The sequence below is a fragment of the Ranitomeya variabilis genome, chromosome 6, assembly GCF_051348905.1.
Source record: "Ranitomeya variabilis isolate aRanVar5 chromosome 6, aRanVar5.hap1, whole genome shotgun sequence".
NCBI lineage: Eukaryota > Metazoa > Chordata > Amphibia > Anura > Dendrobatidae > Ranitomeya > Ranitomeya variabilis.
In genome coordinates, this window is record NC_135237.1 from 541,693,536 (window position 1) to 541,709,746 (window position 16,211).

General features: G+C 43.0%; 1 protein-coding gene across 1 annotated transcript in view; it reads right to left on the bottom strand.

The window, feature by feature from the left end:
• The window catches only part of FAM83A (family with sequence similarity 83 member A), a 28,762-nt gene extending 21,457 nt beyond the window's left edge, over positions 1-7,305 (bottom strand). Inside the window, exon 1 of the mRNA XM_077271180.1 lies at positions 6,623-7,305. Coding sequence (XP_077127295.1) covers positions 6,623-7,108 — 486 coding nt within the window. The 5' untranslated portion in view covers positions 7,109-7,305. The remainder of the gene's footprint in view (positions 1-6,622) is intronic.
• Between the last annotated feature and the right edge of the window lie 8,906 nt (positions 7,306-16,211).

The following is a 16,211-nucleotide window of genomic DNA, read 5'->3' on the forward strand; positions in this document are numbered from 1 at the left end:
TCCGGTCGATCCTGCCAAAATCAACAGGTTCAGAAGACATGAATCTTAACTGGCCCATTAGTGGCTCTCATGCTCTAATGGACCCTAAAGGTCCAGCAGAAGTCAACCTCACTTGGAACCGATCAATCACTCCAGTATTTTCAGGGTATGTTCACTCTTTTTTTTCCAGCTATCAAAAATATTGAGGTTTTGAACTGGAACCTGCTTTTAGGAAATGCTGGCATTTTTTTTTTTTATTCTACAGCTTTTTTCTTCTCGTTTCCTGACACATTTTGTTAATGTTTTCTGTAAATACTTTTTTAGTCATTTTTGAGCTTTTATAAATATTTCTTTAACAGTTTTTTGGCAATTTCAAAAGTTAGCTTTTTTTTTTTAAATAAAAAAAGGCTGACAAAACCTTTTTTATATAAGCTTCTCGTTAACTTAAATTGTATCACACAAAAAGATCATTTGAAATTTTATTTGCATAATTGTGCTCACTTTCGGTCAGGGCACACGCCATCCACTCCCTTTTCAGCAGACTGAATGCGCCCCTAGATTAGGCATCACAGCAATAATAAAACTAAGGATTGAAGGATAATTACTTTACAGGAGTCTTTTTAGCTGCCTAGAAGAATTAACAACTCTTCCAGAAGTCCGGAGGTGACTCTTTTTACCAGGAGCCTCTTGGAAGTTGCAGGAGACTCGCTTTACAATAAAACATTTAGTCGGGTACATGGAACAGGGGAACAAAATAGGCAATAGTCGAAATGGGCCCAACATTATGGTTCTGCATGTTGGCATTCAGGTCAGTTTTTGCTTGTGCCTCTCAATGGTATCTCCATCTTTTGGCATGCCCCCAATTTATATGGGACCAACTGAGCATCTAAAGTGCATGAGGGTCTCCTTACTCCCTCCCGTTGGAATTTCAACATCAGATCGTTTTGTTTTCAAGGGAGATTAGCCTCTGTCAAAAGTATCTGGAAGCAGCTTCCTTATCTGCCCCCATTGAAACACATGAATGCTTGGCCAAGACGACCACTCATCTGCATGGGTGAGTCAGGGACATATACCGGTTGGCTGATCGAATAGCTTGTGTACGGCCAGCTTATATATGCAGAAAAGGAAAGTCTCACACACGTTCTCATCAACCAGGAGCAATGGGGTCAGGAATGGATAAACCAGGTTGTAGCATACACATGATCTCGTTGTATAGTACTAATGGCCTGGAACACATTTCTATCGGCACCACTACGGATTTATTTCCTCTTTCACTTTGCACGAACGTCATACATTCATTCCGACTACAATATTGTTTCACATCCGTACATTCATCCGTCATACTGTACAGGTTTGGGGTTGAGTTATTGCTTTGTCACTGGCTTCCTGTGGCCATGTGGAGGTCAGATTCCCTATTTAATATCGACCTCCTCATAGTTTATGGTCCTCTCATACAGTCCTAAAATAACATCAGTGGACAATTTCCCATAGCTTTCCTAGTTTTAGGATCAAAGTTTGGGATCGAAGATGTAAGGTGACAAGAATATCACGGATACTGGAGTCCCCTTCAGTGGAGACAAGGGATATGACAGCCCATATGGGCACGTTAATGGCTGCTCCAACCATCTATGAAGTGTTGGGAGGATTGAGTAGAGAATTACATGAACAGTAAATGGTCTATGCTTACTTTTCGTTCATGTGATAGATCCTCATAAGAATAATCCCTTTCCATAAACCCTATAGAGCATATGGACATCACAGAGGGGCTCACTTAAAAGCCCTATTTATAAGGGAAAGGAGAGAGTTGCAAACAAAAGATGGTCTCTTGGTCTGGCAGACCCAGACCATCCATGTATATACTGTAAACACTTCCATAGGTATTGACATTCATATGGAATAAAGGGTGAGGGTGGCGATTTCCACAGCTTAAATCAAGTACAAATCACATGATATGATTTGTGACAAGTACATCGGACTACCTGAAGACTTGGAGATATCCAAAATTCCTAACAAAAGACCACCAATTTGAGAAGACAAGACATCCATGATCTAGACCCCTCAAGAAGTCCATCCTACCGGAAGACAATTTTTACAGAAATTTTGGTGGCTGTTCATTCTCATGTCCTCTCCCCTCTGTACCAGTCTGTCATCATAAATGTGTTTACTGTAAACGATATCTATAACTTTGTATGTAACCCCTTCTCATGTACAGCACCATGGAATTAATGGTGCTACATAAATAAATAATAATAATAATGTCCTAAAAATATCGTCATATCCTCCTGGTTTGACGCATGTTGACGTTCACGAAAGGCAGAAGAGCACACTTTCGTAGAAAATGAAGGGTTCTGTACATGAAAGGACATATTATATTATCGCATCATGGGTTACAAAGTGAAAAGGCTGGAAATCGCCATGAGGCAGAAACTATTGTTGAATCATTTCCTGTCTTAAAGCCGCAGCGTAGTCGAATAAACAGACACTCACAGTAAAGAATACTGCTATGATCACAAAAATTTGCCACCGACCGGCAGCATTAAAAAAAACAAAACACCGATTGGTCACTATTTATTCATCAGGCAGACAGCACTGAATGATCTGTTATAGTGTGCATAGGCTGCCAGTGTTCTTGGCAGCGCGAGTCTTGTTTACACAGGACGATGTGCTGCCGAGAATGACGATCTATAGTGCAGCAAAAAAAGACCACTTCACTCAACAAACATGCTTTAGGGACTCTGCACCTGGCATGGGAATTGAGCCTAAAGATGAACAAATACCTTAGGCAGCTGTCAACTGAACCCTTTTTTGGCCGCTATCTATCTCTTCCCACTGCACCATATTGACGAATGCTTTTCATGGCGAGGGGGGAAGTAAGACGCTGCCAGACTTCTCCTCTGGCATCAACTTATCTCGCTGGAGAAGAAAAAGATTGGGTGTTAGAATTCAGAGACTGTTTGGGGAGAGTCAGGAGGGTCAGCCAGTCCTGCCCAAATTGGTAGGTTTGGATGGGGGTATCGAAACCTTTAGTATAGAATGAAGTTTATATGGTGGGCAAACATGCATTTGGGCATATGGATGTTATAAATGGGTTACTACGTCTTGTAACTCCCCATAATAATCCATTAGAGTAGGTTTCACAGGGTAAGACTTGACCGTTACAGCTGCATACTCCCTTTAATAAATGGGGTGTCCTCACTTTGAGCAATCTATACTTAAAGAATGGTCCCATGACAATGAATTAATCACATAGAATCCTGCTGCGATCACCTGTGATCTGGAAGGTACACTGACAGTAAGTGTTCAGCTTCCCTGCAGCACCTCCACAGGAGAAATTAAGTATTACTTCAGTCCCATTCATATCAATGGTTTGTATGTGTAATACAGAACAGGATGGGTCCTCCAGAGTGAGAAACACTCTTCTTAACAGTTTTCCACTCTGGGCAAAAAATTAGGGTCCATAACCCAAGACACCCCCACTCTCTATTAACACAGACTTTCCCAATAGGGTACGTGACAGTGGATTTTTAATCCCTTTAATGCAGTTTTTATGCAACAAGTCATTTCATGTCTATGAACAAAAGCAAACAGATGAATAAAAGCAATGATGTTAATCCTCAAGGATGTACAGCAAACATTGTTAATGTGCAACGCTGCCTCACCGAGGAGTGAAGGGATTATCTGTGCCAGGTGGGGGAAAAGTTGTGTAATGAATACATGTCAGTTGACCACCCACCAATCTCCGGTACAGGAATCCTACGTGTCCTTAAAGAGGACTTGTCACCAGGTCAAAAGTGTCCATTATTTGTAGTAATTTATTCCAACTGCGCCCCTAAGTATTCAGTTGTTGTTGTTTTTTTTAAATTCCGCCATACAGTTCCAGAGATACAGGCCTATTTATTTCATGCTAATTTTTGTGGTCTTTCCCAGGGGGCGGTGCTCACAGGGTAATTATGCAGAGCAGCCTAATGACACACCCCAGAGGATCCTGTGAGACACACCCCCTTCCCAATGTCCATAACAATTAGCACTAAATAAAGGCCCATATCTCTGGAACTGTATGGCAGATTTAAAAAAACAAACAAACAACAAAAACATAATACTCCTGCGAGCAGCGGAAATAAAATAAGAGCAAATACTGTCCCCTTTTAACCTAGTGACAGGTCCCCTTTAACTCATACTCTATTATCTGGGCTTCCACACTGCACTGCTGTCTGAATTTAGCTTTAGCTGTGAACAGACAAGGAAACAACTACATAATGCATATAGCAAAGAATTTATAAAATGACTCTGCATTTTATGTTCATTTTATATTGTGTGCAAATTGTGGTTGAGAATGGAGTTTCCCTTTAAATTGAGATAGTTGTCACAAAGTGCAAGTAATGCGACGACAAAGAGTTAAGTTCAGCTCTGCTGTGAGATAAGTTGTATATCCATCACCTTCAACTTAATTAAGTGCCAGAGACGGGGTCATAGGACCGGTTTGGGGTCTTCGGTCACACAAGGTTGGCGGCTTTGATCTGTGTCTACATGATCCTATCACTCAATGGAATCCATCAAGATCATTATTATTACCCTGAGTCGTAGGGCAGCGTACCCCGGGGGTAGGAGGTGGTTGCTGGGGAGCTGACCTTCGGTCTGAGCCATGATTTATCCTGATCTCATAACCATCCTGTAGGAACCTGTTCTCCAGCTTTACCCCACTCTTATGGCATTGACCTATACATCTTAGTGACCTCACGTTTAGTTAATGGTGTGTCCCTGCAGGGCATGCGGAGGAGTTATTGTGGCTGAGGCTCCAACGAGAAAGCTTTGTGTCATGAAGCTTTATCATATCATCAACCTTTTAGGAGTCTGTTTCTAGGAAAAGCTGACAACCAACATAGTCATTGTTGTAGCTCCCTCACGGGTTGTCACCCAGCGTTCCCTGTGGAATTGTTAGTTGTTTGCCGGGTTCTCTAAGCATTAATGTTAATAATATGTAGAAATATAACAGGGCTAAATCTGTCCTCCCTCCTAAGCGCTCATTCACATGTCTATTGTTGACAGATAGAACCCGTACCTATTATCATCGACGTGTCTGTTCACATGTCTGATACTGGTCGGAATGTCAGATCAAAATCGGTAAAGCAAGTCCGTAAAAAAAAAAAAAAAGAAATTTGATGGCACGCCAATGAAATGTGTTCAGATTGCTAGATGGGGAAAGGTGGAGAAACTTTTTTTTTTCTCATCCAAGAAAAACTAATGAAACTTAGAATAAACTTTATTTGAACAATTTTTCACGTGCTTGACAAAAGATCCTGAATATCTGAATGAGGCCTTAGACTGAGTTTATCATTTAGCACAAATCATATTATATTATAAAAGGTTACATGCGGTCTTACATAGGACTGCAAGTCGAACTATTAGTAAGTATTAAATAATGCAACTCCGACGGGTTCAATGAAAACGAAAAATTAGGTCTTAGAGGTAGCAGAGCGGAGTTCATCAATTAGCATTTTATATATATATATATATATATATATATATATATATATATATATATATAAATATATATATGTATACCGTATATATGAATCTTCCTCTGCTAATGTATATCCAAGGGAAGCAATATGTGGTAATAAGGGTCTCAATCAGAAGTCCATTTTCCCTTACGAGTTCTACTCGTATTTTTATCACATAGAGCTCTAACCCATTCTAGTCTATACGGCAATCATATAACCAAATGCCTGTAAAAAAAAAAGTCCATATGTTCATTTTTTCATCCGAGCCAATGATCAAGCACCCATTGAAATCAATAAGTCCATAAAAAAATCTGGACATCATACAGACCCCATATATGTGTCACCTGAGCCCTGTCCATTTTTCATTGTGTAAGGTTAAGTTCCCATGATGAGTATTTGGTGCATTTTTGATGCAGCAGATTTTATGCACCAATTTTTTTTTATTGCATTTTTTTGTGAGTTTTTTTACATGTTTTTTTACTGCTATGCTTTGGAAAATTCTTATTATTTAGGTTTTGTGAAACTTTGTTGATAGTCACATGGATTTGAAGCATTTTTGACTGTTTCTGCTGCTGAAAATGTTTTTTTTTATCTGTGGACTTTTTTCATCTCATTCAAGTCTAAGGGGAAAATAAAGCGTATACTAAATGCAAAATGGAATTGACATGCTGCGGATTTCAATATTGCACCGCAGGTCAATTTCGGCAGGGTGAAAAAAAAAAAACAGGACAAAAATACGTAGCATAAAGAATATAAAAAATACCCATCATGGAAACTTAACCTTAGCTGTTAATTTTTTTTATTTTTTTTGCATGTCAGAACAATGGATGCCATGTTAAAGGGTAAAGCAAGACATAAGCACCAAACATGGATAAAAAACGGAGAGTACTTTCCCTTTTTGGCAGAATAAACGGTCATCTGAATTTAAGGGACCTACACAGAAGAGTGAAAGGAATAATTCAGCTCTGAAATTTCAAGCAAAATTAAAAAAAAATACTTTTTACAGAAATGAGTTAACAGAAAGTGATATACTTCAGTTATATACTGATGAGTTATCCTACATTAACGGTACAGACTCAAAGAGTTAAGTGGCTTCTTCAGGCCCGATACATGCTAATATTAATGCCGTACTAGATACCTACCTGACCGGTTCGGTGTATGCTCCTTCTGATGGTCTCCCTGATATTATTAGTCTTATCGGTTTGGAAGTACACGGTGGCACTGGACTTGTCCTTCAGGTAAGGTTTCTCCTCTGAACTCCAGTTGTGGAGTGGAGTGGTGGTCTCGCTGTTCTCTGAATTTATAGGGTAATAACTCTCGGACTGGTGGGAATGGTTCCCATTTTGAACAGAGCCGTTATCGCTGTTTTCCGCGTGGCTTTCATAGGCATAGTACGGTTCCTTCACATTGTCCATAATGTATTGGATCTCTTGCTTCGATAAGAAGTCCACCTCTCCTTCTTCTGCAAGGATCTTTTGGTAGTCATCAGATCCACCATCCAAGAGGGCATCCGTTGCCAACCTGGCACTCTCATTATGGCAGAACTCTGGCTTGCTTAGCCTTGCCCACCTGTTCTTGGCGTCTTCAAGTCTTTTCTTGATTTTCCCCACTGTCTTACACCTATTCATATTTCCTGGTGTTGATTACTTCTGAGGATTCTTCCAAGGTTTCTACCAACTTTCTTGAAGGATTCTCTTAGGAATAATTGTTCAGCAGATCCTCACCATCACTCATCCAGCAGAACATTCATCCAAGCGGTCCCATTAACTGTGAAAAAATCCTCTTACAGAGACAACGGAGCTGGGATGAGCGAGGAAGTGACAGCCCTGTAACCTGCCTCATCTAGGTGGAGACACACCTTATACCTGTGGGCTACACCGGAGCTCCAGCTACTCCCCTTTTAGCTCTGTCACTCTCACTGTCATGTAGATAACACTAAGCTCAGTCATGTAACAAGTCAATGGAGCAGATGATTGCACAGGTATGAGCCGCTCCAGCTGGAGGCTTTTAACAAAGGTGTCAAAAATATTCAGCAATTTTTTTTTTTCGAAAGCCAAAAAAAAATGGAACAACTGTTCGAGTAGAGAACCTGTCAAGGTGACAGTGTTACAAAGCGGTAATTATCTATATAATGAGACAAACTGTCTCATTTTATGGTTATTGTAAAAGTATGCACCATTCAATAGAAATGAAAATAATGGGAAGGCATAAACAATGGCATTTTGGATAATTCATTTTTTTTTTTAGAAGAGGAAAAGCCCAACAATATAAAATATTGGTTTAAAGAACAGTTTTATTATTATTTATTTTTAGCGCACCATTGATTCCATGGTGCTGTAGATGAGGCGGGGTTACGTAGAAACACAAATATTTATTTTATTCAAGGAGGTCTTTGGATTGTTGGAGGAAACTGGAGAACCCGGAGGAAACCCACGCAAACACGGGGAGAACATACAAACTCCTTGCAGATGTTGTCCTTGGTGGAATTTGAAACCATGACTCCAGCGCTGCAATTCTGCGTTGTTAACCAATAAGCCACCATGCTGACCTCAATATAAATTACAATGATCAATGACGATGTTTGCCAAGAGTTTTATCTGAATCCTTTTTTTTTTTACAGATTCAGATGAAGCTCCTTATGGATTCTTGAACTTAAGGCCCCCGTACACATTAAACTAACGATGCCACCTCAATATCTTCAGAGCTACAGCAACCCCCCAACCTATTGTCTCCTTCCCCATCATCCTGTAGAAAAGTCCTCTTCTTTCTGTACCAATTTGTTTACTGTAAGTTATATCTGTATTTTGTATGTAACCCCTTCTCACGTACAGCACCATGGATTCAATGGTGCTATATAAATAAATAATAATGTTGGCCAAACCAGTCAATAAACTATAGTATGAAAGGGTGGGATGACAGCAGCTAACTGATCGTCGTAAGAAATGCCAATCGAGCATGTCCTATTTTGAGATGCCTGCAGATGGTTTCCTCAAAGAACACACGAGTGTTCGGCCAAAAGAGCTTTCCTGTGTATGGGAGATGCATCTGACAGCCATCTAATGAATGTGGCTGGCTTTTGAACCTTTTTTGAATTTTAGGAATTTTAGGAAGGGTTTTGAGGGGTCTGTTGGTTTTGGAAGTATTCGAGATTCTTGTATATCTTTAAGGTTCTTGGAGCTGTTAGAATTTCTTCATGTTTTTTGAGGTTGCTGGAATTGTCAGGGGTTCTTTGAAATGTTCAGGGTAATTCTCAGCTTGTTGGAGAGAAGAAGAAGAACTAGAGGATCTAGGAGGTGTAGACAGTAATTTGTATTGGAGGTCCTTTCAAGTTTCTGAGGTTTTTGAGTTTCATTGGCATGATAATGCATTTAAAGCACTGTGGAATTAATGACGCTAGTGAGTAAAATAAATAAATACAAATACCGTATTTTCCGGCGTATAAGACGACTTTTTAACCCCTGAAAATCTTCTTGAAAGTCGGGGGTCGTCTTATACGCCGGGTATCGCCTTGTACGCCGGGTGTATGTGGGGGGGGGGGAGTGGTCCTGATGACGACGAGGGGGCGTCTCACAGGAAAGTGAATATCCCCCATTACCTCATCGTAGCGCTGCAGCGTGGGGTCTCTGTGCTGGGAGCGGCAGCTGCTGTGCTGTGGGGCGGCGGCTCCTCTTCTGCAGTGTGGGGCCTCTGTGCTGTGGGGCGGCGGCGGCGGTGTATCTTCATGCAGTCGGGGCTCCTCCGGCATCTCCTTAAAGCCAGGAGGCCCTGCCGGCAGCTCCATCTGTGCAATGCGGTGGCCTCCGGGAAAATGGCTGCTGCTCAGATTCAGATCTTGTGTCCCGAGATCTCGGGACGAGATCTGAGTCTGAGCATGCGCCGCCCCCAGCGGCCATTTTCCCGGAGGCCACCGCATCGCACCTATTGAGCTGCCTCCGGGAAAATGGCCGCTGCTCAGATTCAGATCTCGTCTCCCGAGATCTCGGGACGAGATCTGAATCTGAGCAGCGGCCATTTTCCCGGAGGCCACCGCATTGCACCGATGGAGCTGCCGGCGGGGCCTCCTGGCTTTAAGGAGATGCCGGAGGAGCCCCGACTGCATGAAGATACGCTGCCGCCGCCCCACAGCACAGAGGCCCCACACTGCAGAAGAGGAGCCGCCGCCCCACAGCACCCACGCGGCACAAAGAGGAAGTAGCAGCCGCCGCTCCCAGCAGAGACCCCACGCTGCAGCGCTACGATGAGGTAATGGGGGATACTCACTTTCCTGTGAGACGCCCCCTCGTCGTCATCAGGACCACTCCCCCCCCAAAAGGCACATATTCACCGGCCCTATAAGACGACATACGGTGTATAAGAAGACCCCCGACTTTTAAGAAGATTTTATATTTTACCTGGTAAAGTTGGGGGGTCGTCTTATACGCCCAGTCGTCTTATACGCCGGAAAATACGGTAAATGAGAAATTGGTTGGAAGTATTGGAACATTCTCCAGATTGTCAATGGTTCTTAGTGGGGTTCAAAGTTCTTAGATGTACCAGAAACCTTTTAAAGTGCCAGAGATTCATTGAGATTTTAAGGTTTTGAAAGCCCTAAAGATTCATAGCAGTGTTAGATAAGTGAGGTTTTATGAGGTGTCCGAAAATTCTTGAAGGTGTTCGAAGTTTAGAGATACTTAAAGGTGTAGAACATATAGTTGTGCTCAAAAGTTTACATACCCCAGCAGAATTTTTGCTTTCTTGGCCTTTATTCAGGGAATATGAATGATAACACCAAAACTTTTTCTCCACTCATGGTTAGTGGTTGGGTGGAGCCATTTATTGTCAAAGTACTGTGTTTTCTCTTTTTAAATCATGACAATCCCAAAACATCCAAATGACCCTGATCAAAAGTTCACATACCCCATTCTTAATACCGTGTATTACCTACTCTAACATCAACGACAGCTTGAAGTCTTTTGTGGTAGTTGTGGGTGAGGTTCTTTATTTTCTCAGATGGTAAAGCTGCCCATTCTTCTTGGCAAAAAGCCTCCAGTTCCTGTAAATTCCTGGGTGTCTAGCATGAACTGTGCGCTTGAGATTTTCCCAGAGTGGCCTACTGATATTGAGGTCAGGAGACTGAGATGGCCACTCCAGAACCTTCACTTTGTTCTGCTGTAGCCAATGACAGGTTGTCTTGGCCTTGTGTTTTGGATCGTTGTCATGTTGGAACGTCCAAGTATGTCTCATGCTTAGCTTCTGGGCTGATGAGTGCAAATTTGCCTGCACTATTTGCTGATAAAGTGCTGCATTCATCTTTCCTTCAACTTTCACCAAGTTTCCTGTGCCTTTGTAGCTCACACAGCCCCATAACATCAGTGATCCACCTCTGTGCTTTACAGTAGGAATAGTGCTCCTTTCTTCATAGGCCTTGTTGACCTCTCTCCAACTGTAACGTTTATGTTGTGGCCAAAAAGTTAAATTTTGGTCTCATCACTTTAAACTACCTTGCTCCTGAAGTTCTGAGTCTTGTCTCTGTGCAGTTTTATGTATTGTAAGTGAGATACTTTGTGGCATTTGCGCAGTAATGGCTTTCTTCTGGCGACTCGACCATGCAGCTTATTTTTCTTCAAGTGCCTCCTTATTGTGCAAATTCTGCTGGGTATGTAAACTTTTGAGCACAGCTGTATTTGGTGTTGAAATTTCCTAAAGATTTTTAGTGGGATTCATGGTTTTTGTGTCATCATACAGTGGGTACGGAAAGTATTCAGACCCCTTTACATTTTTCACTCTTTGCTTCATTGCAGCCATTTGGTAAATTCAAAAAAGTTCATTGTTTTTCACATTCATGTACACTCTGCACCCCAGCTTGACTGAAAAAAAACCCAGAAATGTAGACATTTTTGCAAATTTAGTAAAAAAGAGAAACTGAAATATCACATGGGCATAAGTATTCAGACCCTTTGCTCAGACACTCATATTTAAGCCACATGCTGTCCATTTCCTTGTGATCCTCCTTGAGATGGTTCTACTCCTTCATTGGAGTCCAGCTGTGTTTAATTAACTGATAGGACTTGATTTGGAAAGGTGCACACCTGTCTATATAAGACCTCACAGCTCACAGTGCATGTCAGACCAAATGAGAATCATGAGGTCAAAGGAACTGGCCAAGGAGCTCAGAGACAGAATTGTGGCAAGGCTCAGATCTGGCCAAGGTTACAAAAGAATTTCTGCAGTACTCAAGGTTCCTAAGACAACAGTGGCCTCCATAATCCTTAAATGGAAGAAGTTTGGGACCACCAGAAGTCTTCCTAGACCTGGCCATCCAGCCAAACTGAGCAATCGTGGGAGAAGAGCCTTGATGAGAAAGGTAAAGAAGAACCCCAAGATCACTGTTGCTGAGCTCCATAGATGCAGTAGGGAGATGGGAGAAAGTTCCACAAAGTCAGCTATCACTGCAGCCCTCCACCAGTCAGGCCTTGATGGCAGAGTGGTCCAATGGAAGCCTCTCCTCAGTGTAAGGCCGGTTTCACACGTCCTGATATTTCCGGTACCGGAAAAAAACGGTACCGGAGATATCCGTGTCCGTATGTCCGTGTGCTCAAGTGGCACATACGTGCGGCATCCGTGTGCCGCCTGTGTGCCGCCTGAGGACCACACGGACCGTGCAGGAGAGACAGCACTACACTAAGCGCTGTCCCCCCCGCATGTGGTGCTGAAGGCAGAATTCATCTCTTCTTCCCCAGCGTTCGTTGGAGAGAAGAGATGAAAGATCTTTGTTTGTTTTTTTTTTGGGGGGGGAAATAAAGTTTGCATGTGCGTCCGCGTCCCCCCTCAGTGCGCCGCCTGGCCCCTTGCCGCAGAAATACTCAACCGGCCAGCTCCTGCGACGTCTCCTCTGTCCTCTCCGCGCTGGCAGCTTCTCCTGTGTGAGCGGTCACGTGGGAGCGCTCATTACAGTCAGTGAATATTCCCTGACTGTAATGAGCGGTCCCACGTGACCGCTCACACAGGAGAAGCTGCCAGCGCGGAGAGGACAGAGGAGATGTCGCGGGAGCTAGGTGAGTATTTCTGCGGCAAGGGGCCAGGCGGCGCACTGAGGGGGGAGGCGAGGGCACATGCAAAATTTATTTTTCACCCCCCCCCCCCCCAAAAAAAAGAAGATCTTTCATCTCTTCCCTCCAACGAACGCTGGGGAAGAAGAGATGAATGCCGCCTTCAGCACCACACGCGGGGGGGGGGGGGGGGACAGCGCTTACTGTAGCGCTGTCTCTCCTGCGGGCAGTACGTGCACATGGAGGAGAGTGCACACTGTTCTCCGTGTGCACGTGTGCTGTCCGTATTGTGGTCCGTGCTGCCGGTAGAAAACGGACATGTCGACGTGTTTTCAGCACGGACATACGGTCCGTGTGAAAACACGCACATGTGCATAGACCCATTCATTTTAATAGGTCTACGTGTGTCAGTGTCTCCGGTACGTGAGAAAACTGTCACTACACGTACCGGAGACACTGACGTGAAAGAGGCCTAAGACATATGAAAGCCCCCATAGAGTTTGCTAAAAAAAACACATGAAGGACTCCCAGACTTCGAGATATAAGATTCTCTGGTCTGATGAGACAAAGATAGACATTTTTGGTGATAATTCTAAGCGGCATGTGTGGAGAAAACCAGGCACTGCTCATCACCTGCCCAATACAATCCCAACAGTGAAAGATGGTGGTGGCAGCGTCATGCTATGGGGGTGTTTTTCAGCTACAGGGACAGGACGACTGGTTGTCATTGAAGTAAACATGAATGTGGCCAAGTACAGAGATATCCTGGATGAAAACCTCTTCCTGAGTGCTCTGGACCTCAGACTTGGCCGAAGTTTCACCTTCCAACAAGACAATGACCCTAAGCACACAGCTAAAAGAACAAAGGAGTGGCTTCAGAACAACTCTGTGACCATTCTTGAATGGCCCAGCCAGAGCCCTGACCTAAACCCAATTGATCATCTCTGGAGAGACCTGAAAATGGCTGTCCACCAACGTTCACCATCCAACCTGACGGAACTGGAGAGGATCTGCAAGGAAGAATGGCAGAGGATGCCCAAATCCAGGTGTGAATAACTTGTTGCATCATTCCCAAGAAGACTCATGGCTGTAATGGCTCAAAAGGTGCTTCTACTCAATACTGAGCAAAGGGTCTGAATACTTATGACCATGTGATATTGCATTTTTTCTTTTTTAATAAATTTGCAAAAACTACTACTTCTTCTGCTTTTTTTCAGTCAAGATGGGGTGCAGAGTGTAAACTAATGAGAAAAAAATGAACTTTTTTGAATTTACCAAATGGTTGCAATGAAACAAAGCGTGAAAAAATTTAAAGGGGTCTGAATCCTTTCCATACCCACTGTAAATCTTTTAAAGAGTCAGACTTTGATGGCTAAGATTAGCATACATTACCATGTTCTCTTTTTCATTTTGTCCCATTCTCAGAAGATTCAGAGATATGAAATACGATAAGCATAAAATTAAATCTGCGATAAGTTTGCAAGGTGTGTCCCTATAGCCTCCACTCCTTGTGAACACCTCTGTGTGTAGATATCAGTGTATGCATGTAGGGATGTGATTGATTTGTGTAAATCTATCCTCAGGATTTCGTAACTCTTGTATTACAGAAATGATTCTAGGAATCTTAAAAGCAGAACATTGTGTTGAGTTGTTGATTGCGCCCGCAGAACACATTGCTATGCAAATTGTCATCAGTTTTCTATGAATTGATATTGTTGGTATTCTGATGTTGGAGGTGCTGAGAGCAGAGCTCACCAGATTTTACCAGTTTACTTTTTTTTTTTGTACTTTATTTTTTTTTTATTGTATATTATTTTTTGTACTTTTTTGTTTACGATTGTATATCGTTTTTAGGTTTTTATTTTATTACTTATTGTTAAATAAAGTCTAATGCTATACACAAGGAAGAAATCAGTCAGTTTTGTGTCAGAACCAAGGCCCACCTTAGGATTCTGTGATGCTGAGGTGCGCCAGTCCTAGTGTTCATTCTTCGGTCTGTAAACTTTAGCTAGGATTTCTGGATTTAGCGAGTTTGGATTCAATCTAGGTATTGTTACCTTATTATATGGGTGCTTTCTCGATATTAGTCATAATAAGCATGAAAGGAACAGAAGACTGACTTAGGTTGGCATCATGTCTCCAAGTTTCACAATCCGTGTACGGACCTCAATATCTGGACTGCCATGGGTCTCTAACCCCGAACTACCAGCTTTATAGGCATATATGAGGCTGCTATAGCTTGGATGAGGAGACCCACGGCTGGTTCAGGAATAAAGGTCCATACAAGGACCAGGAATCTCACCAGGATGAAGTTTTCACACCAAGGTCATGTTGGCTGAGGAGGCCCAAAGGTCCGTTTGTCACATAAAAAAAGATCAGTACTACTAGATATGTTGCAGACATTTTTGCTGGTGCCCCTGTCATCAAGATGGGACTTGGAGAAAACCAATTCAATTGCTTAGAATGGATTTTTATTTTTAAAGTGATAATCCAGCTCTGCTGTCTGCCATATCAGGAGGTGAGCAGAACGCGTGACATCATGTCTTCAGGGATAATATGGCTCCATTCTCTTCGATATCAGGAGGTGTAGGAGTTATGAAGCTGATGGTCTGCTCCCTGATACTTTATGGGGTTAAATGTATTTTATATTCATGCTTGTTATCTGGGGCTGCAGTCTAGCCTAGGAAGGGTTAACTGTAATGGCTGGCCCAGTTTGGGGAGGGGAAATTGAGAGTTAGTGCTAAGTTCAGGAAGTGACTGTTCTGTAGAGGACGGTAGTGTGAAGTGACAGCAGCAGTCTCACGCAATAGGATGTTAGGGACAACGTGGGCCTAATAGGTGGGGCAGTAGATTGCCAAAAACACACTTCAACATGATTAATTTTGCCAGCCTGGGGAAACCCCGAGATAGATGTTGTGGGCCTTGGGCGCACTCATCCTGTGAAGTTACAGGGAAAGATGGACCCAAACTGTAAGAGGCGGGAGGTATTGCAATCCAGGTGCTCTGCTAGAGGTGGAGAAGGGTTCCTAGTGCTAGGGAAGATAGCACAAGGGACACTCTGCCCATACCGAAAACCACAGTTGAAGTTGTGTCCACTACCTGTGTATCCTATATGCCGTTTTGTAAAGACTGCCATTTGTTCAGTAAAAGTTTGACTGTTTTTACTAATCGTGTGTCCCCTGAATTGACTGCCGTCAAGGTTCCAGAAGAGAAAAACCTGAAGAAAATGGAGGCCTACAGGCCAGAAGTAAGCGTGATGCCTCCCACACATAGCAGCACACCGGGACGGGGACACGTATTGTTTGTAGAGTGCCAGAGCGAGTGGAAGCAGCAGCTCACCCACAGCTACCTCGACTGGGCACTTTACATTGGTGAGCAGAGCAGGTGACATCACGTCTTCAGGGATAATCTGGCTTCGCTCTCTTCCACATTGAGAGGTAAGCAGAGCGGGCGACTTCGTTAGGGACCGTGTCGTTAGGGATATTCTGGCTCTGCTCACTTCCACATCGTGTGCGTAAACAGAGCCGGCCGATGTCTGTAGATGTGGCATTATCAGCCCCACTTATCTTCTGATACAGAAGAGAGCGGAGCTGGATTACAACCTTAAGTCCCAGAAATCTGACATAATGAATATACCCTATAGAGACTGTATGACACAGAGACCATGTCACAAATTACATTTCTCATCCATCCATAAGATAAG